At 52.4% G+C, this 25,528-nt stretch overlaps 1 protein-coding gene and 1 long non-coding RNA gene across 3 annotated transcripts; one reads left to right on the top strand and one right to left on the bottom strand.

Moving 5' to 3' along the window:
* Positions 1 to 1,359: 1,359 nt before the first annotated feature.
* Positions 1,360 to 9,495, bottom strand: LOC143688208 (uncharacterized). Its single transcript, XR_013177880.1, has 2 exons — positions 9,159 to 9,495; positions 1,360 to 1,993 (listed from the first exon to the last, which is right to left on the bottom strand). It is a non-coding gene; the product is annotated as an uncharacterized LOC143688208 (long non-coding RNA).
* Positions 8,653 to 25,026, top strand: GUCY2D (guanylate cyclase 2D, retinal). Of its 2 annotated transcripts, none has more exons than XM_077165895.1 (21): positions 8,653 to 8,780; positions 9,016 to 9,160; positions 9,474 to 10,203; positions 10,291 to 10,595; positions 13,047 to 13,398; positions 13,688 to 13,772; positions 14,081 to 14,183; positions 14,560 to 14,661; positions 15,996 to 16,076; positions 17,362 to 17,568; positions 17,665 to 17,821; positions 18,284 to 18,433; positions 19,101 to 19,249; positions 19,807 to 19,970; positions 20,054 to 20,246; positions 20,420 to 20,594; positions 20,878 to 20,976; positions 21,121 to 21,215; positions 21,393 to 21,478; positions 21,601 to 21,711; positions 22,177 to 25,026. In XM_077165895.1, exons 3-20 carry the CDS (start codon positions 9,474 to 9,476, stop codon positions 21,692 to 21,694), a joined length of 3,327 nt encoding a protein of 1,108 aa, XP_077022010.1. In that variant the 5' UTR covers positions 8,653 to 8,780; positions 9,016 to 9,160; the 3' UTR covers positions 21,695 to 21,711; positions 22,177 to 25,026. The 2 variants fall into 2 exon arrangements, with proteins under 2 accessions (XP_077022010.1, XP_077022009.1); XM_077165894.1 differs by having other exon boundaries at positions 8,661 to 8,780; positions 8,999 to 9,160.
* The last annotated feature ends 502 nt before the right edge of the window (positions 25,027 to 25,528 follow it).

Raw genomic sequence — 25,528 nt, forward strand, 5'->3', positions numbered from 1 at the left:
CTATAACATGGGCCCTGGGACCACCAAGTGGCCTTGGTATGAGCATGTGGGACTAGAATATTGTTGAACTTTCTGCTAGAATTCCATTGTCTTCCCAACTGGGCTGCTCATAAAAAGCTATGTGTTCTTGCTTCTGGATAGCTCTCCAGGTCCTACTTTTAGTCTATCTTTGAAGTCTCAGCCAGTGCTCAGCCAACACATCTTTAATCCGCCTCAATTCCAGGCTCCAAAGTGTGCTCAGAATTCAGCCACCAGCACGGTAAGGACCCAAATCTGACACATGGTCGGTCACCCATCAGCTCGCAAGGGAAAACCCAGCTGCTTTGAGCTATCCTGGTTATCTCCTCAGGATTACATCAGTTTTTGCTCAGAGGGTTTTGGATTTGTAATGAGTCATCATTTTAGATATGACACAAGTTCTCATGATCCCAGAGATTGGGGATGGTGAGCATCAGAGCCTGAGTCATCAGAAGCCACATGGAGACCACAGCTGAAGGAAATGCTTCAAGGATTCCTTTTAGCAGATGGCCCTTTAGGGGCGCAGAGAACTGTAAAAAACTAAAACCCAAGACCTTAGGGGATTTTATTGATTTCAAGAGAACCAGCTGGACGCCACGAGAGTAATGGGATTCTGTATAATGTCCCAACCTTCATCCACCGTTCCCACAGTTTTGATGCATTCCACCACCAGAATATTCCATTGCACATGGCAGAGACTTGGGGAAAATAGTATCAGGAGATACAAGAATGATAGACTCTTGTTCACAATTTGGGAGTTTTGATTCTCAGGGTTCTCTTCTATCTATTCCTTTGGCATCTTATGAGACATGAACAGGTCAAACTTTTCAACCAAGAACAGACTTGGGTCTCCTCCTGCACACCAGTAGATGGGATAAATAAAAGCATCACATGTGATAAGTCAGGGGAAATAGGGACATTCTTAGACAAAGGAGGTACAGGTGGCCAGGATTAAGAGATGAGGAGAAAAAGGATAGAAATCAGTTAGTTGCTCAATTCTGGAGCAGTTTCCTCCAAAGTGCTGATACTTTCCTAAGCCCAACTGAATAAAACCTAGCAACTTCACTTCCTTGGCTCTATTCCCTTTATATAGAACCTCTGGATGTGCTACTATTTTCACCTCCTATTGGCTTTTGCCTCCCGCTGGTCATGGTACAGCTTCTGTGACCTCTGGAAGCGTCTCTCTCTCTTTTTTTTTTTTTTTTTTAAATTTTTTATTAATTAAAAAAAATTACAAGAAACACAAACATTCCCAACACATACATTCAACAATTCACAATATCATCACATAGTTGCATACTCATCATCATGATCATTTCCCAGAATATTAGCATCAATTCAGAAAAAGAAATAAAAAGACAACAGAAAAATATAACAAACAGAAAAAAAAAATTTTACAGGCCATACCCCTTACTGATCCCTTTCATTGATCACTAGCATTTCAAACTAAATCTATTTTAACATTTTTCCCCCTATTATTTATTTTTATTCCATATGTTCCTCTCATCTGTTGACAAGGTAGATAAAAGGAGCATCAGACACAAGGTTTTCACAATCACACAGTCATGTTGTGAAAGCTATATCATTATACAATCATCATCAAGAAACATGGCTACTGGAACCCAGCTCTACATTTTCAGGCCGTTCCCTCCAGCCTCTCCATTGCATCTTAGATAACAAGGTGACATCTACTTAATGCATAAGAATAACTTCCAGGATAACCTCTTGACTCTGTTTGGAATCTCTCAGCCATTGACACTTTGTCTCATTTCACTCTTCCCCCTTTTGGTCAAGAAGGTTTTCTCAATCCCTTGATGCTGAGTCTCAGCTCATTCTAGAGTTTTTCTCAATCCCTTGATGCTGAATCTCAGCTCATTCTGGGAATTCTGTCCCACGCTGCCAGGAAGATCCACACCCCAGGTAGTCATGTCCCACATAGACAGGGGGAGAGTGGTGAGTCTGCTTGCTGTGTTGGCTGGAAAGAGAGGCCACATCTGAGCAACAAAAGAGGTTCCCTTGGGGGTGACTCTTAAGCTTAATTTTAAGTAGGCTTGACCTATCCCCTGTGGGGTTAAGTTTCATATGAACAAACCCCAAGACTGGGGGCTCAGCCTATGGCTTTGGTTGTCCACACTGCTTGTGAGAATATCAAGAATTCAACTTGGGGAAGTTGAATTTCTCCCCTCTCACCATTCCCCGAAGGGGACTTTGCAAATACTTTTCCACTCACTGATCAAATTACTCTGGGATTCATCAGGGCATCACCTGGACAAACCAACAAAACATCATGTCCTATACAAAGTTCCATGTACTTAAGGGGTTCAATCAACTATCTACATAAGTTATATTAGGAGATGCACTAGTCAAAGTATAGATTTGTACCAAATAAATATTTTTTGCTTTAGTCTCACACATTAGTTGAAATTTTAAAATATTAAGTACCATCTATTTTCAGCACACTGCAGTAATGACATTCTTTTGTTCTTCCTCATGCAAAAACATTTTTTAAATTTGTACATTTAGTCACTATCATTATACACTCTAGGCATTCCTAGATTACACCATCTCAATCTTTATCGTCTATCTTTCTTTGTGATTTCATTTATGTCCCAGCCCTCCTCCCTGTATCATTCTCATATGCAGCTTCATTCAGTGTTTTAACATAATTGTATTAGTTAGGTAATATTGTGCTGTCCATTTCTGAGTTTTTATATTCAGTCCTGTCGCACAATCTGTATCCCTTCAGCTCCAATTACCCAATATCTTACCCTATTTCTATCTCCTGATGGTCTCTGTTACCAAGGAAATATTCCAAGTTTATTCACTAACGTCAGTTCATATCAGCGAGACCATACAGTATTTGTTCTTTTGTTTCTGGCTAATCACACTCAGCATAATGTCCTTAAGGTCCATTCATGTTGTTACATACTTCATAACTTTATTCTGTCTCACAGCTGCATAATATTCCATCTTATGTAAATGTCACAGATTGTTTAGTCAACTGTCTGTTGATGGACATTTTGGATGTTTCCATCTCTTGGTAATTGCTAATAATCCTGCTATAAACATTGGTGTGTAAATATCCATTTGTGTCCTTGACCTTGTGTCCTTTGAATAGAGACAGCATATAGATGGGTCCTGTTTTTTAATCCATTCTGCCAGACTACGTCTTTTGATTGGAGAGTTTAATCCATTAACATTCAGGGTTATTACTGCATGGGTAGTACTTTCTTCTACTATTTTGCCTTCTGGATTTTATAGGTCATATCTAATTTTCCTTCTTTTTACCTTTACTCATAGTCTTCCTTTCTACACTCTTCTCCACACCTCTCTCTTCTATCTTCGTATCTGTCTCTAGTGTTCCCTTTAGTATTTCTTGCAGAGCTGGTCTCTTGGTTACAAATTCTCTCAGTGATTTTTTGTCTGAAAATGTTTTAATTTCTCCCTCATTTTTGAAGGACAGTTTTGCTGGATACAGAATTCTTGGTTGGCAGTTTTTCTCTTTTAATAATTTAAATATATTATGCCACTGTCTTCTCGCCTCCATGGTTTCTGCCGAGAGATCTGCGCATAGTCTTATTGGGCTTCCCTTGTATGTGATGGATTGCTTTTCTCTTGCTGCTTTCAAGATCCTCTCTTTCTCTTTGACCTCTGACATTCTGATTATTAAATGTCTTGGAGTATGTCTATTTGGATCTTTTCTCTTTGGGGTATGCTGCACTTCTTGGATCTGTAATTTTAAGTCTTTCATAAGAGTTGGGAAATTTTCAGTGATAATTTCTTCCATTAGTTTTTCTCCTCCTTTTCCCTTCTCTTCTCCTTCTGGGACACCCACAACACGTATATTCGTGCACTTCATATTGTCGTTCAGTTCCCTGAGTCCCTGCTCATATTTTTCCATTTTTTCCCCTATAGTTTCTGTTTCTTGTCGGATTTCAGATGTTTCATCCTCCAGTTCAGAAATCCTATGTTCTGTCTCTTGAAATCTACCACTGTAGGTTTCCATTGTTTTTTTCATCTCTTCTACTGTGTCTTTCATTCCCATAAGTTCTGTGATTTGTTTTTTCATACTTTCAGTTTCTTCTTTTTATTCTTTCCTTGCCTTCTTTATATCCTCCCTCAATTCATTGATTTGGTTTTTGATGAGGTTTTCCATGTCTGTTCGTACATTCTGAATTAATTGTTTCAGCTCCTGTATGTCATTTGAATTGTTGGTTTGTTCCTTTGACTGGGCCATAGCTTCAATTTTCCTAGTGTGATTTGTTATTTTTTGCTGGCATCTAGGCATTTATTACCTTAATTAGTTTATTCTGGAGATTGCTTTCACTTCTTTTATCCAGGGTTTTCTTGCTGGGTGAATTTATTGTCTGTCTGTTCTTTGACATTCTGTTCAGCTTTATCTGGACCTTTAGCTTAAGTTTTGTTTAACAGAAGAGAATTTTTCAGTTCTTGTTTTCTTGTTTCTTGCCCTGCTTGTGTGGTGCCTTCCCCCACACACACACACTTAGGAGGGTTTACTTAGATATTATTGACCCCAGCCAGATTTTCCCAGACCAAACTGGCCTCCTATCAGGAGGAGAGAGTCACCTGTGTTGGTTTTCCCTGAGGGTGAGACCCAGCAGGTTGAAAGACTTTCCTGTGAAGTCTCTGGACTCTGTTTTTCTTATCCTGCCCAGTATGTGGTGCTTGTCTGACTGCAGGACCCACCAGTATAAGATGATGTGGTACCTTTAACTTTGGCAGACTCTCCCTGCTGGGGGCTTGGTGGAGACAGAGGAGAGGTTGTAAGCTGGTTCTAATGGCTTCAAATTACTAAGCCCTGGTGTCTGAATTCCTTGATGGAGGGATTCCACCTGGGTGGGGCTTCACCCCTCCCCTGGGGAAGGCACAGTCTCCAGATAAGCCCCCAAAAGAGCTCACTTCTGCCTATGCCTGGGGCAGTTGCAGCCTGAAGAGTCCTGCCGCTGTATCCAGAGACAGTCAAGCCTTTTTAGATACACAGCCACAAAAACCTCTGTTTCCTTCTTTTTTTTTTTTTTCTGCTTTTTCCGTCTGCCCTGCCCCCTTGGCGCCGGGGCAAAAAGGAGCAACCTCCACTTTGATTAGGTTCACCTAAGCTGGGGGCCTATTTTTAGTAGTCAGAGTTTGTTAATTAGTTCCACAATTGGCGTTTGATTGTCCCCAGTCCCTGCTGCTGGTAAAGTCCTTTCCTTTCCCCTCTGGGAAGCGGCCTGTGGGGGAGGGGTGCTGGCCGCCGCAGCTTTGGAAACTCACGGTTCTAGCAGCCGGTCCAGCTGGTCCAGACTGGGGTACGCTGTGTGTCTGGTCACTGACGTGGCCCCCAGGAGCTGTTCTGTACTGTTTCTGGTTATTTAGTAGTTGTTCTGGAGGACGAACTAAAATGCACATGTTGTTAAGCCGCCATCTTGACCTCGAAGTCTGGAAGCTTCTCTCTTATCCAGTTTTCCCACCCCCTGTCCATGCACTCTGGGTGTCTCTCTTAGAGAAATATTTGTGCATTACATAAAGAGACCTGCCAACAGATGTTCATGGCTGTACAATTTGTGTCAAGGAAAACCAGAAACGATCTAAATGTCCACAGATTAGTGTGATAAATCCTGGCATGTCATGCTCTAGAACACTTTCCCACCATTAAAGTAATGAGCTAGACATTATATGAGATGTTCTTCCAGATGCATTGTTAAGTGCAGAGGACAAGATGGAGATTAATAGATACAAGTTCATGTTCCACTTATCTCTTGCTGTGTATCGAATCTCCCTAGATCTTAGTGGCATAAAATAACAACAATTATTTTGGTATCTCTACTGGTTTCTATGGGTCAGGAATCAGGAAGGGCTCAGTAGGGCAGTTTAGGTTCAAACCCTTCATGCAGGAGGGGTCACACAATGACTGGTGTTGGAACGGCAAGGATATAAAGCAGCTGGAAATGCAGGGCATCTCCCTCTGTTCATGCACCCTTGGGGTCTCTCTGTGAGGTCCCTCAGCATGGGCCAGTTGGGGTGCCATAGCATGGTGGCCTCAGGGCAGTCAGACTACTTGCATCCTGGCTTTTCTGAGCTGGCCTGAGAAGTCACATCACATCACTTTCTGCAGAATCACAAGCCCACTCCATTTCAAGAAAAGGAAACATAGATATTATTTCTCAGTGGGACAAATGTTAAAGTCACATTGTAAGAAGAACATGAGGGATTTTGTTGTGGCTGTCTTTACAAAATATAGTCTACAGAGCCCACCCTCCGTGCCAACAATTTACATTCCTCCCACCTGAAAATATGCCTCCTTCCTGCCTCCAACCCCCAAGTCTCATCCCATTAAGGTATAAACTAAAAGTCTAGGATTTCATCATCTAAATCAGGTCCAGTTGCCGATGCGGCAACTCGGGCGTGATGCATCTATTTTCTGCAATTCTTAGGGTATCTGTCCTGAATTAAAAATGAGATTACCCCAGATCTGTGGGATGGACAAGAGCTCCCCTTGGAATCTAGCATCATAACCTCCCACTATCACACCTTGAACACCTTTTGCATGCCAGTCACCGTGGTAAGCTCTGGGAAAGCCGGACAAATAAGAAAGATTCAGAATCTGACAACTCAAGTTTTTGGTCTTGCCTTTTCCTCTTTGGCTGACACTGAGTGAATTGGTTCCACAACCTGGACATCATCTCCAATTGTGGGAAACCTCATAGCTGTGGTCCAAGCTGAATTCCGATTTTTGAACATCAGCTGATGATGGGGGGATCGTCAGCTGCATCACACCATTGGAGGGACCCCACAGTGGGCCTGTCAGCCGTCTTTATTTTCCATTTTGGCTGCATCCTCACCTATGCATCAGTGCTTGTTTCTGCAATATTTTGAATATTATGTCTCAGGGAAAATGGGAAAACGGGATGGCTGAGAGCATAACTCTCATTAACTTCATACAATTGAGACAAAGATGAAAATCTTTACCTAAATAGGATGTTCCCTGTACTCAAGTTCGGAGAGCTGGGGACTGTACGTTTGGTCATTAAGGAAAGGCATAAAGTACCCAAGATACAAGACATTTTGGAAATGCATCATTGGGGATTGAGTCTAAAATGCAAAGTATTACTGGGGTCTTGATATAAAATAATTTGATAATATGCTTTCATTCTTTAGGAAGAGAAGCCCCCTTCTAGCCTATCAATCCAGCTTTCTCACATCAGGGCTGAACCTCCGTTTTCAGATATGCCATACAACAGATACAAAAGTAGGGAAAGACCTGCACAGTAGTTGCCCATGGCTACTGTACTAAATTTCTATTAACTCGGTGGCTTACAACAACGCATTTACTCTCAATGAGTTCTGGAGGTCAGAAGTCCAAACTCAGGTTCACTGGGCAGAAATCAAGGGGTCACAGGGCTCCTCTCCCTCCGGAGGCAGTTATTACATTTGCTTTATTAACATTTTTTTTAGCTTCTTTTAATCTGGAGCAGTTCTTCAACTTTTTTTTTTTTTATGGTAACATAAAAATATGACCTTTTTATCTTCAGTGGAACTTAATTTTACTCAGGAGCAGTTCCTCAACTTCAGTTTTTTATGATATGGAAATACGATACACCTCTTCGTAGAATGTTCCTCGGTTTCGGTTTATCTGATGTTTTCTCATGATTAGACTGAAGTGATACACTCTTTGCCAGAATACTGGGTAAGTAACGTCTCCTCCTCAGGGTATCACGTCTGAAGGCAAATGATGTCCACCCGCCTGCAATTCTTTAGTTAATCTTGTTCACCTGGTCAAGGTGTGCCCTATTTCTCCAATGTATAATTGTTGCTTTTCTTTTTCTCCCTTCCACTCACAAGTAATCTGTAGCGAGACACTTTAAGACCATACAAATAACTTGTTTTTTTCATCAAAACGTCCCCCTAGCTTTAGCGTCCACCGTTGATTCTTGCCTGACCCAATTTTTGCCATATTGGTTGCAAAATTATTACAGTTCGAAGTTTTGTTTTTCACATGCAGGCCATTAATCTGGAATCGATAGTGTATAGTGTAATATAAGAATCCAGTTCTATTTTTCCCCCTACATGGCTAACTAATCAGCTCCATTTGTCAAATAGCTCACTGATTAGAAAGGCTCACCTCTTCATACATCGAATTTCCATTTTTGACAGTTTGTTTCAGTGCTATTCTGTTCCATTGGCTTACCTGCTTATCCCTGTGCCAGTATCACAGCAGTCTTAATTACTACACATTATAATACATTTTTTATATGTGGTAGGGCAAGCTTCCATCTCATTCTTCTTTAAAAATGTCTTAACCAATCCTACCATCCAGGGACTTGATATCAAATATATTTGATAATACACTTTCATTCTTTGGGAAGAGAAGCTCCCAAAGAGCTTTTATCCTCATTGTTACAGGTAATTTTCACAACAACCCTCAAAGAGATTAAGCAACTTTCCCAAGGTCACAAAGGCAGAAAGGAGGAACTGGAACCCAAGTTCGCTTGAGAGTTGGAGCTGTTTCCATTACCTCCCGGAGCTTTGTCTCCACGGAAGCAATAGAGTGGTTTTCCTGAGCTGAAGTTGGAGGGAGTGAAGTGTGGGCAGGTGAGAGAAGAAAGGCGAGAGTAGGAGATTGATTGGTTTGGGTTTGGTCTCTGGGGAACAGGCTTCCCAACCAAAGGATAGGGCTTGAACTTGGCTGGCAGAAATGGAAACAAAACGTTGGAGGGAGTGGGGCTGAGAAGGTTCCCCACCCTAGGATTGAGCACCCACAGGTGTGCTTGGTCAAATCTTGTCCCTTTCCTGACAGAGGCAGCAGCCTACAAGGGGAACCTGAAGCTGCTTTGGGGGAGGGGGGGCAGAGGAGGGGTTGGTGTTTGGGACAAAGAGGGTAGGTTTGGGAGGCCGAAAGGGGAAGGACTGGCTGGCTGCCAGGAACCCTGGACAGATCCCACTCCAGGGAGGTGCAATCCCGTCTCCCATCTTCTGCCAGCCCCTCTGCTTGATTAGGGGCCCTAATCAGCTCAGGGAGATTAGAGGCTTTGTCCGGTTGTTTCCACATCCACGCCCTGGGCCGGGCTGACCAAGGAAACCTTCGGGCCGGCATCAGAGGGGCTCAGCCCTGCGACCCCCCACCCTCCTCCCCGACTTACCGGTGAGTGGCAAAGGTCCCTCCGCCGGGACTCGGTCCGGTCTGCAGGGGACGAATCTGCGGAGGGCGTGGGCGTGACCTCACTGACCCTGGAACGCCCTGGGACAGCTCTACGGGGGAGAGGAGAAGGAAACAGAGGAATCGGGAGGGGAGTTTCCAGGCTGCGACCTTGACTCGCGTCCAAGCCTGCCGAGCGGCCCTGCGGGCAGAGACAGCACGCGGGTTAATAGAGCTTTGATATCTGTGGGCTGCGGGGAGAGCCCTCGCGGGCTCCTGAGAGTCTGGTCGGCTCATCCGGCTCTGCCTGTGTTCACAGATGCCGGCAATGACCTTCTGCCCCTCCCTCGCGGACCCCCAGCTTCGCGCCCCCGCACAGGGGGCTCGGTCGCGAGCCGGCCTCCCCCGGGCTGGGTCCCCGCCCGCGCCTCGGCGCCCCCTCCTGTTCCTGTGGCTCCTCCTGCCGCCCTCCGCCCTCTCCGCCGAGTTCACCGTGGGGGTGCTGGGCCCCTGGGCGTGCGACCCCATCTTCGCCCGCGCCCGCCCGGACCTGGCCGCCCGCCTGGCCGCCACCCGCCTGAACCACGACCCCGCCCTGGAAGGCGGCCCCCGCCTCGAGGTCGCGCTGCTGCACGAGCCGTGCCGGACGCCGGGCTCGCTGGGGGCCGTGGCCCCCGCCTTGGCCCGCGTCTCGGGGCTCGTGGGCCCGGTGAACCCTGCAGCCTGCCGGCCCGCCGAGCTGCTGGCCCAAGAGGCCGGGGTGGCGCTGGTGCCCTGGGGCTGTCCCGGGACGCGGGCGGCCGGCACCACGGCCCCTGCGGGGCCCCCCGCCGCGGCCGCCCTCTACGCCCTCCTGCGAGCTTTCCGCTGGGCGCGCGTCGCCCTGGTCACCGCCCCCCAGGACCTGTGGGTGGAGGCGGGACGCGCGCTGTCCGCGGCGCTCAGGGCCCGCGGCCTGCCTGTCGTCCTGGTCACTTCCATGGAGCCCTCGGACCTGGCTGGCGCCCGGGAGGCTCTGAAGAGGGTCCGGGACGGGCCCAGGGTCAGAGGTAGGCTCCTCCGGGAGGGGGCAGGGGAAGGGGGCAGGCCCCGCGGGCAGCGGGACGTGTCGGCGAGCAGAGCCCCTGTGTCGGCAGCGGTCATCATGGTGATGCACTCGGTGCTGCTGGGCGGAGAGGAGCAGCGCCGCCTGCTGGAGGCCGCGGAGGAGCTGGGCCTGGCCGACGGCTCCCTGGCCTTCCTGCCCTTCGACACGCTCCACTATGCCCTGTCCCCAGGCCCGGAGGCCTTGGCCGCGCTGGCCAACAGCTCCCAGCTTCGCAGGGCCCACGATGCCGTGCTCACTCTCACGCGCCACTGTCCCCTGGGAGGCAGCGTGCGGGACAGCCTGCGTCGGGCCCAAGAGCGCCAGGAGCTGCCCCCTGACCTCAACCTGCAGCAGGTAGAGGGACCAGGAAGGAGGGAAGAGGGCAGGGGAGAGCCAAAGTGGAGAGAGGATGATGAAGGCAATGGGACAGATGGCTGGAGCTCAGGGTGAGAGAGATGAGAATGGAGTCATTGGGATGAGACGATGTTGGAAGCCACTGGAGAGAAAGGAGGAGGAATTCAATGGAAAGTGAGAGGATGGAGCCAATAGGGAGAGAATTAGCAGTTCTAGCTGTACTGGAGTTTCCTGGATATTGTAGAGACTCTGGCCTGGCTTGGGACATCTTAGTGCGTTGGAATACCCCCAAAGGGTAGGCAATGCAACTTCTGAAGTTCATCTCCAAGGAGTAAGCGCTGATGTACTCTAAGTTGCAGTGTCTTTTGCAGTCTGTTTCAAAGTAAACCAATTGCCAGCACCTCCACAGCCTGCAGTTTATAATTATAGTGGTGTTCTCCAGAGAGCAGGAGGAAAGCAGGAAATAGACCCAACCTTCAGAGCCAGTTGGCAGCTGTGAATCCTCTGGGGCATCACCTGGTGGTCTTAACTTCTGAGGATCTTGGCATCTTATGAAAAGCAGAAAGGCCCCATGGTGGATCTAAATGATCCATAATCATTTACCTTATTTCCAACATCCAGCCAATACCCAGGATTCCTTGAATCCTGAGAATCTCGGGTCATGTGATCCAGCTCCACTCCAGTCACAAAAGGGGGGTCTAGAACCCACTAAGATAGAAGGGAATCTGGATGTCAGTGGTAGTAAATAAACCACCACAAAGGTCCTATCCTAAAGGAACTACAGGGAGAGCATTATAGATCAAGGGGGGCTTGAAAGATCCCCTGACAACCTCTTGCCCTGGAGGAGCCCCTCAATGCCCCTGAGTCTCTCCCAAGAGGGTTTAGGATAGCCAGAGGAGAAAGGATGGATCTCGCCTACAAGAATTAGGAACAGTGGTGAGATGGGAAAAAAGGGTCAGGAAAGGTGAGATGGAGGGCAGGTCAGTCAGTGGAGAAAGGGTATAAAAAGTGGAAGAAACTCTGTTGTTCTCTCTCAGTAAACAGCCTGGCCTCTACCCAGCTGCCCACATAGACTCTTGGATTCCTTTATTCCTACCTCCCACCATTCAGACATCAAGACTGTCACTCTTACTTCCTAAAGGCCATTTGAATCTGTCTACCTTTCTCCATCCTTACTGCCACAGGTCTGTTTCACTGTAAGCACTTATGGCCTGAATCCTACAACAGTCTCCCAAATGGTCTCTGCTTCAACACTCCCCTGCCCCTGGCCTTTCTCTACCCAACAAGAGTGAGCTTCTAAAACACAAGTGTGGCCACGCTGTGCCCCTGTTCAAAGCCTCCCAGTGGCTCCCTCATCCTGGATAGCGGCAGGTCTCTTCACACGCCTTACCAGGCTTTCACATCCTCCTCTCTCATTGATCTCCCTTGAACTCTGTGCTTCAACCAGATGTGGCTTCTTCTGGTTCCCTCAATGTCTTTTGCCTCTGAGTTGCTGGATATGCTTTCTCCTCTCTCCTTCCCCAGCCCTCCCTTAGCAACCCCCCTGAGCACCTTCAGGTCCAGCGCTTGGTGGTCACTTCCTGTGGAAACCTCCTCTTCCTCCTCCTCCTGCCTGGGTTGGGATCCCTCTTTTCCATCTCCACAGCTACCTCAGTTTCCCCTACTATGCTGCTTGCTGCACAGCCTTAACACTCCTCTCTCCCCTCCCCGCCCCCACTGCTGCCCCTAGACTGAAGGTTCCCTGAGAGCAGAGGCTCTGACCACCAAAAATTCCCCCTGCTTTGCACAGTGCCTGGCATGGAGTCAGTGCTAAGTATTTGTTAGCCTTTGAGAGAGGGAACTGGGAATGACGGAGAGGCTTGATGAGATCAGGAGGTAGACTTGAGGAAAGAAAAAAAAAAAGGAGGAATGAAAATAGAAGTCAATAAAAGGTGGGAAAGAAGTTTTCTTGGTGAATGGGGTTAAAAATATATGCGAGTATGGATTCTTTGCAGAAGAAAAGGCAATGCCTTCATATAGATTATGGTGGTGAAGGCATGGCTATTTACTTAGGTTGGATTGTATGATGTACAAATAAAACTCTTTAATAATGAAAAATACATATATATATGCAAGGCAACCAATGAGGAAGAAGAGGTGCTATAGGTGAGGCAGAATCTACCAATGGTGAGAAAAAGAGGAATAATTGTCAATGGGGAGAAGGGGTGGGACAGCCAATGGGGGAGAGAGGAAGAGACAGCCATCAAGGCAGGAGAAAGAGGCAGCCAATGAGGAGAGGGGAAGAGAGAGCCAAAGGGGAGAGACATTTGCAATTACTACCCAGGAGTTGGGACATTCGTCAGCATACACCGAGGACTTCAGGGCCCCGTGAGTGGATAGGCAGGTCCAGCGAGCTCCCCTCTGTCTGTGGGCCGTGACCCCAAACCCTGAGCCCCCACCCTCCTTCTCCAGGTGTCCCCACTCTTCGGCACCATCTACGACGCAGTCTCCTTGCTGGCGCGGGGTGCGGCGGGGGCGCGAGCCGAGGGAGCTGGCGGCTGGGTGTCCGGAGCCGCCGTGGCCCGCCACGTCCGAGCTGCCCACGTCCCCGGCTTCTGCGGGGACCTGGGAGGAGCCGGAGAGCACCCGTTCGTGCTGCTGGACACGGACGCGGCGGGGGAGCGGCTGTTCACCACGCACACGCTGGACCCCGCGCGTGGCTCCCTCCACTCGGCTGGGACCCCGGTGCACTTCCCTCGCGGGGGCCGGGGGCCCGGGGCCGACCCCTGGTGCTGGTTCGACCCCAACGACATCTGCAACGGAGGTGAGAGCGAGCCCTCCCTGCCCTAATGGGACCGTCCCCAAAGTGGTGAAAAGAGTGAACTCCCACCTGGTAACGTCTCTCCCGGGGGCTGTGCAGGCCCCCCCTCTCTTATTGAGTCCCAAAAGTCTTCTGGGAAGCTTCCTAGGATTCCCAGTTCCTTCTCTTTGAGGAATCCATGACTTTTTCCGAGATCCCATCCAGGCTCCTGCCACCTTCCCTGGAACCTCCCTAGGGAGGGTGCCTGACCTCGGCGGGGGTCCTGAGCGTCCCTCCCCCACTGCCCCTCCAGGAGTGGAGCCCAGACTCGTCTTCCTCGGCTTCCTCCTGGTGGTTACCTTGGGGCTGACCGGGGCCTCCCTGGCCCATTTCCTGAGGTGAGTAGGGAGGGGCGCAGGTGAGCAGGAGGTGAGCTTGGCTCCGGGCCTGCTAGAAACCCATCTATGCATCCAGGACAGCCCGGCCAGCTCAAGAGTAGAAGAGGGCCGGGCTAGGGGAAGGGGGATCCTGAAGGGGTGGCAGGTCCCAGGGGGTGTCCAGGTTGGGGACGGCTGCCCTCCAGCGCTCCTCCCCTGAGCCTGCTTTATCCCATTCCACCCCTCACCCCCCCACCTCCCCCACCCCTTCCCCACGCCCTCTTCTCATGGGCCTGGTCCCTTTGCTGAGATGTCCTTCTTCCCTTCAGGCAGCGGCTACTTCACATCCAAATGGCCTCAGGACCCAACAAGATCATCCTGACTCTGGATGACATCACCTTCCTCCAGCCTCAGGGGGGCAGCTCTCGAAAGGTGGGGGATAGAGGGCCACTGGGATCTGACTCTTCTCTCCCTGTATATGGGGTCCCTTCCCTGGGCCAGACCTCATCCCAGCCCCCACCTGGGGAGGCCTGGGTACTGTCCCAGCTCTGCCCTGGGTCTGACCTCTGAGGACCAGTGCCCTCATCTGTGCACTGCAGGTAACAGCCCCCGCCTTCCCAGGGTTGTGAAGCTCCAACAAGAAAATGTATATAAATTTGCTTCACAAACTGTAAATGCTGTGCACTTGGGGAGAAATATTATCATCTTCACTAATTGAGATCCTTTCCCCCTCGCTTTTTTAATCCCCAGAACTCATCCTGACCTCAACCCTGAATTCTGACCCCTTGCATTGACCTCTGTCCCCCAGGTGGTCCAGGGGAGTCGGTCGAGTCTGGCCACCAAAAGCATGTCAGACATTTACAGTGTCCCCAGCCAGCCCCCAGAAAGCTCCAACATTGGCCTCTACGAGGTGAGCCTGACCCCTTGCCAAGCCAGGCTCCACTCCTTGGAGGAAAGTATGGGGGGCGGGGGGAGTGCCCCAAACCATTATCTGGGTGAGGACTCCTCAAAGGCCAATCACTGCAGCCCAGATGCGGAAGGCGTGAGCTGGGAGGAGCAGGTGGGACCCTCCCACCTTAGCGATCCAAGCTTTCAGGTTTCCCAAGGACACAGGCCTCCGCAGAAGGGTTGGGGCAGAGGGGCGTCTGGGTCACATAGAAGACATTTCCTAGATATGGACTGCTTAGGATGGGGAGTTGCCAGTTGGCCCACATCTTGGCCTCATGCAGCATTTCTGCCCAATTCAGATCAGACTCAGGAACACAAAAGGGCATCAGGACATTAACTAGGGGACCAGAAAATCTGCATGGGATGGCATGCATGGGAGGTAACAGATACAGAAAGAGCTGAGGGAGCCCAGCTAATCAAGAGAAGAGTGGAGACATGGAGCCCCCAAGTTCAGATCATGGTGGGGCTGCAGAGGCTCCTGCGGTATGTCCTAGAGATCACCACGCTCTTCCCTGGAGCCAGGGGGTGGGGGTGGGGGGCGGGGGGGGGGCAATGTTTTCATTTCAGGCAGGATGTTTTCCACTGCATGGGACTACTCCGCATTGCAGAATGTTTAGTGTCTCTGACCCTGCCAACTAAATGCAGCCCCCAATTTCTGGAGCAATTTTAAATGCCCCCTTTTTTATTTCCAAATGCTCCCTAGAGGTCAGTACCAATGCCCCAGAATTCCCTTCTAGTCCAGACCCTTCACCAACAGACAGGAACAGCTACATAATTCGTGAGGTCTCGTGCAAGACAAAAATAAAGGCCTCCTTGTTCATTCAAGATGGTGACAGCAGAGCAGTAAACCAAAGCTTGGGGTTCTCCTGAGGTACTCCCATGAGGCCCCCCTGCTGGCTAGAGTAAGAGAATGAGGCCCAGAGCCTGGAGGGCCTGTCTATACTACACAGCTAGTTTAAACTCAAGCCTGATCTGTACAGACACCTGACTCACAGCACAGTGCTCTCTGCGGGCAGTGGATGGTGGTGAGAGCTAGAGTGTCCTGACAGCTGTGGGAGAACCGGCTCCCATAATAGGGCATCAGTGGGCACATCTGGGGTGGTGAGGATGCCATGCAGGCCTCCTGCATCTCCCACCCAGCTGGCCGTGAAGTGGGCTAGCAGGCATCAAACTCTTTTTCACATGGGAGGCATGTTCTGGGGCAGTGAGCCAAGGAAAATGCGGGGGCTCTAGGGCTTTTCAAAGCATGGGGCTTTAAGGGGCCCGAGTTCCCTACCCCCATCCTCTCTACTCCAGGGAGACTGGGTTTGGCTGAAGAAATTCCCGGGGGATCAGCACGTAGCTATCCACCTAGCAACCAAGACAGCCTTCTCCAAGGTGAGAGTTGGGCCCAGGATGGGGCATGGGGTGCTCATCAGTGCATTCCTTCTGTGCCTTCCCTCTGCAGCTCAGTACAGAGCTGGGTCCCCAGGTTGGAGAAACAAGGAGGTTTCAGTAACTGTCATTGCCTCTCTTGAACAGGTTTCCTATTATGCTCTCCCTTAGCACTCATTCTTTCCTTTGGCACTTTTATCCCAACTTGTAACTGTAGGTTCATCTGTGTGCTGGCCAATCTATTATCTGCCTCCCTTTCTGGACTGTAAACCGTGAGGGCCTGTAATCCCAACACCCAGCACAATGTCGGGAGCCTCATGGAGACTCAGTGAATTTTGCTGAGTGAATCATAGAAAATAAAAAGTGGGTTTCCAGTTCTTTCAGCCCACTTGTGCAGAATGGCCCTAGTCCGACTGACACATTCTGAGTGGAGTGAAAGGTGTCAAGAAGGCTACCAACTGGCTTATTCTGGAACTTCCACCCTTAGTCCTTTAGGTCCCCATCCCACACCACCCTCATCCACTCCACGTGGCCTTGGCCTGACCTTCTTCCATGGCCGCAGCCTTGCAGCATGACTTAAGTGGACTGCCAGCATGGTTCAGCAGTCTAAAGCACCACTTAACACCAGGCATCTAAAATGGAAAGAAGCTCCTTCTTGAGCATGTGAATAAAAACTAGAAAGAGCACCAGGCACCCAGTGAGCACCCTCGGCAGCACTCTGTCCTGCAGTGGATGTGGCTTATCAATGGTTCCCGTGCCCTGACTACTCAGCCCTCCCCTGGATTCTTCCTAACTTGGGGAGATGTGGGTCTCAGACCTACTTGACCAGATGGTAGATGGACCCAGCAAAGCAGCCCTAGGTCTCGGGGCCGACACAGGCAATTCCAATATTTCTTGAAAGCAGCACCAGCTTCTCCTTGGTTCTTCCAGAAAGGTTGTTACATCAGTGGGGAGGGGCCCGGGACCAGGGGCTTCTTCCCTGTGAGTTTCCTACTTAACCAAACCAATCACAACCTACCTGGATCCTGATTATCAGTACCAGATTATCTTTTCATTCATAATTTTTAGTTGGACCACACTTGGGTACCCGAACGGTGTCTTTTCCAAAGAGAGAAATACCTGTAAAAGGGCTGTCCCTGTAGCTGCCCCATAGACAATATCATTCGCCATTTTGATCCCACCTTCCAAGGTTGGATACTCAAAACCAGATCTTGAGTAAATGGGCGCCTACCTTCATTACCCTCAAATTAAAAAGGTCCCTTAAGTTTCCTCCTCCCCTGCCTCTCAGCTCCGAGAGCTCCGACACGAGAACGTAGCCCTCTACCTGGGGCTCTTCCTGGCGGGGGGCGCGGACGGCGCGGCGGCGCCGGGGGAAGGCGTGCTCGCGGTGGTCTCCGAGCACTGTGCCCGCGGCTCCCTCCACGACCTCCTCGCCCAGCGAGACATGAAGCTGGACTGGATGTTCAAGTCCTCCCTCCTGCTGGACCTCATCAAGGTGCGCGCGCTGGGGCTGGGGCCGGGAGTGGGAGTGGGGGGGGGATGGGGTGGTGGGCGGTGCGGGCCGAGGCTGCCCTCCGCCCCCTCCTTCCAGGGCATGAAGTATCTCCACCATCGAGGCGTGGCCCACGGGCGGCTTAAGTCCCGGAACTGCGTGGTGGACGGCAGGTTCGTGCTCAAGGTCACCGATCACGGCCACGGACGACTGCTGGAAGCGCAGAAGGTGTTGCCAGAGCCCCAGAGTGCGGAGGGTAGGAAGCCCCGGCGGCACCCCGAGCGTCCCGGAGGTCCCCAGCATTTCAAGGACCCTTCCCCTCGCCCTCTTCATCTGCTCTTGCTCTCCCTCACATCCCACACCCACGAATGCGACTCCTGCTGCGGAGAAGGAGCTGAGACCTCTGAGAAATGCGGTGGATGGGGTTTGCGCCCGAGATCCCGGGATGTTGCCGGGGGCGGGGCTTGTTGGGGGCGGGGCCCACGACCAAGGGGCGGAGTCCTCCCCGGGTACCGCGGTGTCTGAAGGCCCGCCTTTCTCTGAGATCGGTTTTGGGTATCCCGGGACTTGGTGCTGTAGATGGTGGCAGGGCTGCAGGACCCCCCTCAGGCAGAGGTGGGTGGGTGTCTGGGGGTGAGCCGGGCTTTCTGCGAGGTGAGGTCTGTCCCCAGCCCTCCCACTGCCCCCCGCGTGCTCCCTGCCCCCTCCTCACCCCCAGACCAGCTTTGGACCGCCCCAGAGCTGCTTCGGGACCCGGCCCTGGAGCGTCGGGGGACACTGGCTGGCGACGTCTTCAGCCTGGGGATCATCATGCAAGAGGTCGTATGCCGCAGCGCCCCCTACGCCATGCTGGAGCTGACTCCCGAGGGTACGCCTGCCCCACGAAGGGGGTTCTGCCAGACCCCAGCCTCACTGTTTCCCCTAAAGCCTGGCGATGAGACTTAGTGATGAAGAGCCCCTAAAGCTGGGGTCTGAAGGATCAGGGCAGTGGAGAGCAAAGCTTCAAAAAGGAGGGGTTCTTTTCTGTGCTCAGCAGCTTCCTCAGTCCTAATCCTGGACCCAACCTACTGCCCCCAGCCACAAAGCAGGCAACCTTTCGGTTCTCAAGAGTTCCTGGGAGGCAGCAGGGTTGGGGGCACCGGGTAAGAGGACAGATTTAGTTCAAATCCACATCACTTATCAGTAATAGGATTCTGAGCAAGCTACTCAGTCACCCTAACCCGCACTTTTCTTTTTAAGGGTGATAATAACAATCAAACCTACCATATACTTCTGGCACATAACAGTTGTACAATAATAACTGCTATTCTCTTTGCCTGTTTCACCTCTGGCTCACACACCCCTACCTGCCCCACCTCCCCCCATTCAGGGGCCACTTGCTACCCTCTTCCACGCTGCACTCCTCACCCCACTGCAGTTCTCATTTAAAGGACCCCCTGCCAGTCTCCCCATCTTGGGCTTCAACAATCAGGCAAGGGTCAGCAGTGGCTCCTGACCTGGGAAGCCCACCCCTCATGGTCCCCTCTTGCCCCTAGAAGTGGTGCAGAGGGTGCAGAACCCTCCCCCGCTATGTCGGCCCTTGGTGTCCTTGGACCAGGCCCCCATGGAGTGCATCCAACTGATGAAACAGTGCTGGGCGGAGCAGCCAGAGGCTCGGCCCTCCATGGACCGCACCTTCAACCTGGTCAGGGGCTGGGGCTGGGGCTGGGGCTGGGCAAGGGCTGGGGCTGGCCACTGGGACCTCAGACGCTTGTCAGCAGCCAGGGAAGGTAGCAGGCGGGCAGGTGAGGCCTATGACCTTCCAGGCTACTTCCTAAGAGGTAGCTTAAGAATGAGGGGTGCGTGGGGCACAGTGAAAATGGGGGTGGAAGCTATAGAGGCCTTCAGAGTGGGCGATAAAACCCTGGATACGAGACATACTCATATCAATTCAAGTAACAGTTATTTAGAACCAAATATGTGCTAGTGGCCTAGTGTGGCAGAAAGACCCTTGGCCTGGGACTCCAGGGCTGGGCTGGTTCCAGTGGCCTGGCAATTACTGGCTGAGACCACTGACCTCTCTGAGCCCTTGTTTCCCACATGCCTCCTAATAATGTCTGGACACACAGTGCTCAGAACCCCTTTGGTGTCTGATGGGTAGAAGATGAATGATGGAGGAGAGGACCAGGCACAGACCAGCCCCGCGGGAGGGGCATGCGGTCCAGAGCCCCAGCGGCCTCACCAGCTCCCTCCCACTGCTAGTTCAAGGGCATCAACAAGGGCCGGAAGATGAACATCATCGACTCGATGCTGCGGATGCTGGAGCAGTACTCGAGCAACCTGGAGGACCTGATCCGGGAGCGCACGGAGGAGCTGGAGCTGGAAAAGCAGAAGACCGACCAGCTGCTCACGCAGATGCTGCCTCCGTGGGTGGCCCTGGGGCGGGGGCGGGTGAGGATAGGTGGCAGGGAGGTGGCCTCCAGGTGGCCTCACCCCGCACCACCCCTAGGTCTGTGGCTGAGGCCCTGAAGATGGGGACACCTGTGGAGCCCGAGTACTTTGAGGAGGTGACGCTGTACTTCAGTGACATCGTGGGCTTCACCACCATCTCAGCCATGAGCGAGCCCATCGAGGTGGTGGACCTGCTCAACGACCTCTACACGCTCTTCGACGCCATCATCGGCACCCACGATGTCTACAAGGTGACTCTTCCTCCAGCCCCCAGCTCAGTACCCCCAACCCCCAGCCTGGCTCCCCAGGATCTCGCCACCGAGCCCAGCTCAGGCCTCCTGGCTGTGTGTGTGTGTGTGTGTGTGTGTGTGTGTGTGTGAAGGGGTGCCCAGAACTGAACTGAATTTGCACACCCTTCCTCCAGGTGGAGACCATCGGGGATGCCTACATGGTGGCCTCGGGGTTGCCCCAGCGGAACGGGCAGCGGCACGCGGCGGAGATCTCCATCATGGCCCTGGACATTCTCAGCGCCGTGGGCTCCTTCCGCATGCGCCACATGCCTGAGCTGCCGGTGCGCATCCGCATCGGCCTGCACTCGGGTAACTCCCCCACCCCCACCCCACCCCACCCCCGGCCCTCCCGGCCCTCCCGGCCCTGGCTTCCCCATTTTGGAGACACACTTTGTGGGTGGGGACAGGGGCTTGTCTGGAAGCTGACTCTGCATACCGCACACCCTGTTTTCATTGAGAGGGTGGAGCTGATGGAGGTTGTGGGGTGCCCACCTCCCCCCGCCCCCCGCCCCAAGGCCTTAGATGCCACCCAGCCACTGGGCACGGGCAGCTTCGGCCCAGGCCCCGCGAGCCCACTCGCGCTTCCCCGCAGGCCCATGTGTGGCGGGCGTGGTGGGCCTCACCATGCCGCGGTACTGCCTGTTTGGGGACACGGTCAACACCGCCTCGCGCATGGAGTCCACGGGGCTGCGTGAGTGGGAGCGGGCGGGAAGGGCTGGGACAGGCGAGTGGGGCCCGGGACAGCCTTCGGTCCCGGAGTGGGGGGCGGTAGAGGGGACCAGGACACAGACGCGGGAGGTGAGTCCGCAGCTCACGGCGCCGCCGATCGCCCCAGCTTACCGCATCCACGTGAACGTGAGCACCGTGCGGATTCTCCGTGCTCTAGATGAGGGCTTCCAGGTGGAGGTGCGAGGCCACACGGAGCTGAAGGTGAGGCCGGACCCCGCCCCCCTCCTGAACCTCGGCTGGAAGACGAGCTCCCTCTCCCCGCACCCACCGGGTTCCACCTAGACCCCGAGATTTACTCCACACTCCTCCATCACCCGGGCCCAACCTGGCGCTCCTGCCCCAGTCCATCTAAGCCGGCCTCTCCCCGGGTCTTCCCAGGGCAAGGGCGCCGAGGAAACCTACTGGCTGGTGGGCAGACGTGGCTTCAACAAGCCCATCCCCAAACCACCGGACCTGCAGCCGGGGTGAGGGGCCAGCATCTGCTGGTGGGCGAAGGGCTTCTGTGGGCTGGGTGGGCTCCCTCAGCCCTTTTCCCCAGCCCCGGGCCCCGGTTCCCCTGTACTGAGGCTGCTGTCCCTCCCGGCAGGACCAGCAACCACGGTATCAGCCTGCAGGAGATCCCTGCCGAGCGGCGCCATAAGCTGGAGAAGGCCAGGCCCGGCCTGTTCCCTGCAAAATGAGGGGAAGCTCCAGACAGGTGACACCCCCTCAGCTCCCCAGGCCCAGCTCTGGGGCTCACACACCTCTGAGGGATGTTTGGGGTGGGGATGGGGGTGGGGGCCACAACTCTGACTGTAGAACCCCTTCCGGGGTAACCCCAGGCCTTTCTGATTTAGTGAGCCCAGGCCGTTGCCTAAAACCCAGAGATTTTCCCCTGAGATGGGGACCCAGTTGAAAATGCAGGTTTCTGGAGCACCAGCAGCAGGGACTCTGGTTCAGCAGGTCCAGAGTAGCTCCAGGAACTTTCCCATGACCCCCCAGGGACCTTAACAAGGCCTCACGGGCCTGCACTGCACAATTGAGAACTCTAGGGGGCAACATGGACCAGAAGACGCTGGGATGTCTCTGGTCCACCCCCCCACCCCCACCCCCACCCTTTCCTCAGTGAACCCTCATGGCCCCTTGCCAAGATTTCTCACTGAGACCCTTCTCTTTCCCTCAGGATTATTCTGGAAGAGCCTTTTCCTGAAAGTTGCTGCTATAGGTGACCAAAAGTCTGGCTTATGCCAGTGGCTTCTGTCAAGCTCTGTCTGAAAGGATTCTGGTTGCAAACCAGCTGTGTGACTTTGGGAGGGCATCGTGCACTCTCTGAGCTGGGGTTCCCCTGAAAGATGAAATGAGGGGTGGTCTAGGCAGTTTCCACAGCCCCACTGGCTCCAACAGCTGAGCTTCAGAGCAGCTGGCCTTGGGATATGGGACCCTCTGGAATGTGGTCCAAGCCCCCTAAGGAAATGAGTCCATCAGGATGTTGGGATGGGGGGGGGGGGGGCACAACTCCAACTTCCATGACCTTTCAAGGCCCCTGTGAGAAGTGTCTGGGATTGAATGTCCCACTCCCAGAAGACATGGGGACGTTGTTCTCCACCACAGTAGGGTTTGTCCCATAGGCAAGGATGGGTAGATTTCTGTTAGCCTCAAACTTCCTTCCCATCTCCTTCCCCTTCCAGTCAGAAATTGGGTCTTCCTCATATGGGCATAACCAGGTACCTTGCCCAAGTACAGAGAAAAACTGGCATCAAGTCTTTGGGGGAAAAGAAGTTCAACATATTGCACCAAACTTTATGAACCAGACCACCCAAAGAATAGTATTCTCTAACTGAGCTCTGCTGAGCAGGAGATTGGACAGAAAATCCTCCTTGTTTAGATCTTTGCAACAGATGTCAGCTCCCTCTCTGCACAGCCTCTAGCTGAAGTTTCTTTTGTGGGTTTCTGATGCTCCAGAGCGTGGGCCTTGGTATTTTTCACTCTTGGTGTCCTTTGCCAAATTGCCGAGGACCCTGGAAGAAGTTAGCAGCTTAGCAGCAGCTGCAGCCACCCAAGCCACTACTAAATGTAGTGAGCTTCCAGTCCCTGGAGGTGTGCAAGCAGAACTTGACCAAGGAGGCATCACTGACCAGGGAGGTGACAGTCAGAGGGACTGGGTAGAGGATGAACTAAATCCTCACTAATCAAAGTATGATCCTTGGACCAGCAGCATGACATCCCCTGGAAACTTGTTAGAAATGCAGAATCTCAGGCCCTTCCCCAGACCTCCTTTATCCAAATCTGCATTTTAACAAGTTCCCTCAAAGTATTTAAATGCACATTAAAGTTTTTGCATCATGGAACTAAATGATCCTGGGATCCCCCAAATCACAGAATCTCTGAGATTTCATTAAGAAGCAGGCTAGAAATTAGCCATCATTTTTTTAAAATTTTATTATGAATAACAAAGAAACATGCAAACGTTCTTTGACATACAAACATTCTTGATATGGTTACCATGAATGCTAGTCATCGTTCTTGTTTTGTAAACTAGATTTCTCTCTTCTCTTGAAATCAAAACAGGCTTGCATGGCTACTCTGCATTGTTCCTTTATCCGGGGCTCTCACTCTTCAGTTTCCACAGTCTCCTCTGCTCTTCCTTAACTCCAAGACACCAAATATATATATTTTAAGATCACAGGTCACCTTGAAGGTTGCTTTGCCTTTTTTTTTTTTTTTTAATGGGAAGTCTGCAAGCTTAGTGATCTTCCCCGTCCTCCTGAAGGTAGAAAGAGTGTATCAGAAATCCAAAACCCAGCGCTGGTAGATTCTTAAGGTGCAGCTGCTGTAGAGCATTATTTAGCATAATTTAAAAAAATATTTGGAACCAAGTTCAGAGTGATGAATTAAAGATAAAACTCATACTTAAAAAAAAAAACACACCACCACCACGTTAAACACATACACGGACAACCACATTAAGTTCTTAAACATTTTCCTAAAGATTCGCTCTGTACTGAGTCCCGGGAAGGGCAGATTCTGCAAGGCGGAGCAGCTCTCTGGCCTCGTCCGTGCCCCCTCCGCCCACCCCCTTTGATCTTCCCCTTACTCGTCACCCTCCCTCCCTGTCCGCCTGGAGAGCCCCGGGGAGGCAGGTGGTGTGTGATTTGGGGGAGCCTCCGGGATGAGGCAGATTGGGGTTGGGTGCGGAGGGATTCGCGCGGCAAGCTCCGGCGGAGCCCGCCCCAGGGTGGGGTGAGCTGGGAGGATAATGAGGACACGCTGACGCCGCCCGCCGCCGGAGCGGAGCGGGCTGGGCCAAAACCCAGTTTGGGGTGGGGTTGGGTGGCCAGGCCAGGTTCCCAGGCCAGGTTCCCAGGCTAGCCCGCCTCAATCGCAAATTGGCAGATGTGACTGGGGGAGGGGGTCTGGGGAAGAATGGTCCTGGCCTCTTCCCCACTAGGGAACTTGGGGACCTCCCACCCCCAGACTCTCAGATAGGCACAGAGCCAGTGGGCCTCCCCCCCTCTCTGCCCCTCTGCCCTGCAGTTTCTTCCTCCCCTCATTTCTGTGGAACTTTCCTTCCTCCATCTAGCCAATATCCGGCCTTAGAGCCCTCTTACCCGCTGCCTCAAGTCCTCCCCACTTATCCACCCTGTCATTCCTGGGACCCTGGTGACTCCCAGCCCAGGAGAGCACCCGGCTTGGCCACTAGGCACTCCCCACCTTCAGATGCGTTTACACTACTCCTGCCCCAGGCACCAGGAGGCCCCCCAAAGCAGGGCCTTTTGCAGCTGCCGCAGCAATCCCACAGCAGGGGCTCCGCATCACGTCCCATGATGGTGCCTTTTCTCTGGACCCCTCCTCGGGGTCTGGCCCTGCTCCCCACGCCCTTCGGCAGTGCACCCCAGCGACCTTCCTTTGGGGAGCGGGTGGTGAGCTGCTCCTTGGCGGGGATTTGTGATGCTGGATTGCTGGGCTGTGCTCGCAGGGGGCTTCTGGGCAGGCACTGCGGTGTTTGGGTCCTGGGAGGGTGGGGCCGAAATAAAGATGTGCTTTCCTTCGTATTGCAGGGTGTGGTTCTTTTAGCCTGGGTGGATGCCCCATTGCCCCAGTCCCGGGAGACCCAAACCCTGCAGACAAACTGAGGCCATTAATCTCTGGGAGCCCCTCTGCCCCAGGGTCTGCTCCGAGGGGGCCAGGCAGGGAAGCCTCAGGCCGTTTCAGGTTTCTGGAGAAAATTAGCATCTCTGAGGCTCTGGAAACGGGTGGTATGGACGCATTCCTTGATGGTAGACATGAGAAAGGAAGAGAAGGGCAGATCTAGACCCTTGGAAGCTGGAGTGCAAGACTGAAGGAATCGCGCCCCCTGGCGGAGAAATTTTGAGACCTTATCAACACCCAAACTTGACTTCCAGACCTCTCCAGAGCAGCCACTGGGGCATTAGGATGGGACCGACTGTCCCAAGTCCACCAGTAGGTGGCCTGCCCACATATTTCCTCTGAGCCCTACTGTCCTTGACCTGCAGCCTCACGTCTCTGACCTGCTG

The sequence above is a fragment of the Tamandua tetradactyla genome, chromosome 6, assembly GCF_023851605.1.
Source record: "Tamandua tetradactyla isolate mTamTet1 chromosome 6, mTamTet1.pri, whole genome shotgun sequence".
Classification (NCBI taxonomy): Eukaryota; Metazoa; Chordata; class Mammalia; order Pilosa; family Myrmecophagidae; genus Tamandua; species Tamandua tetradactyla.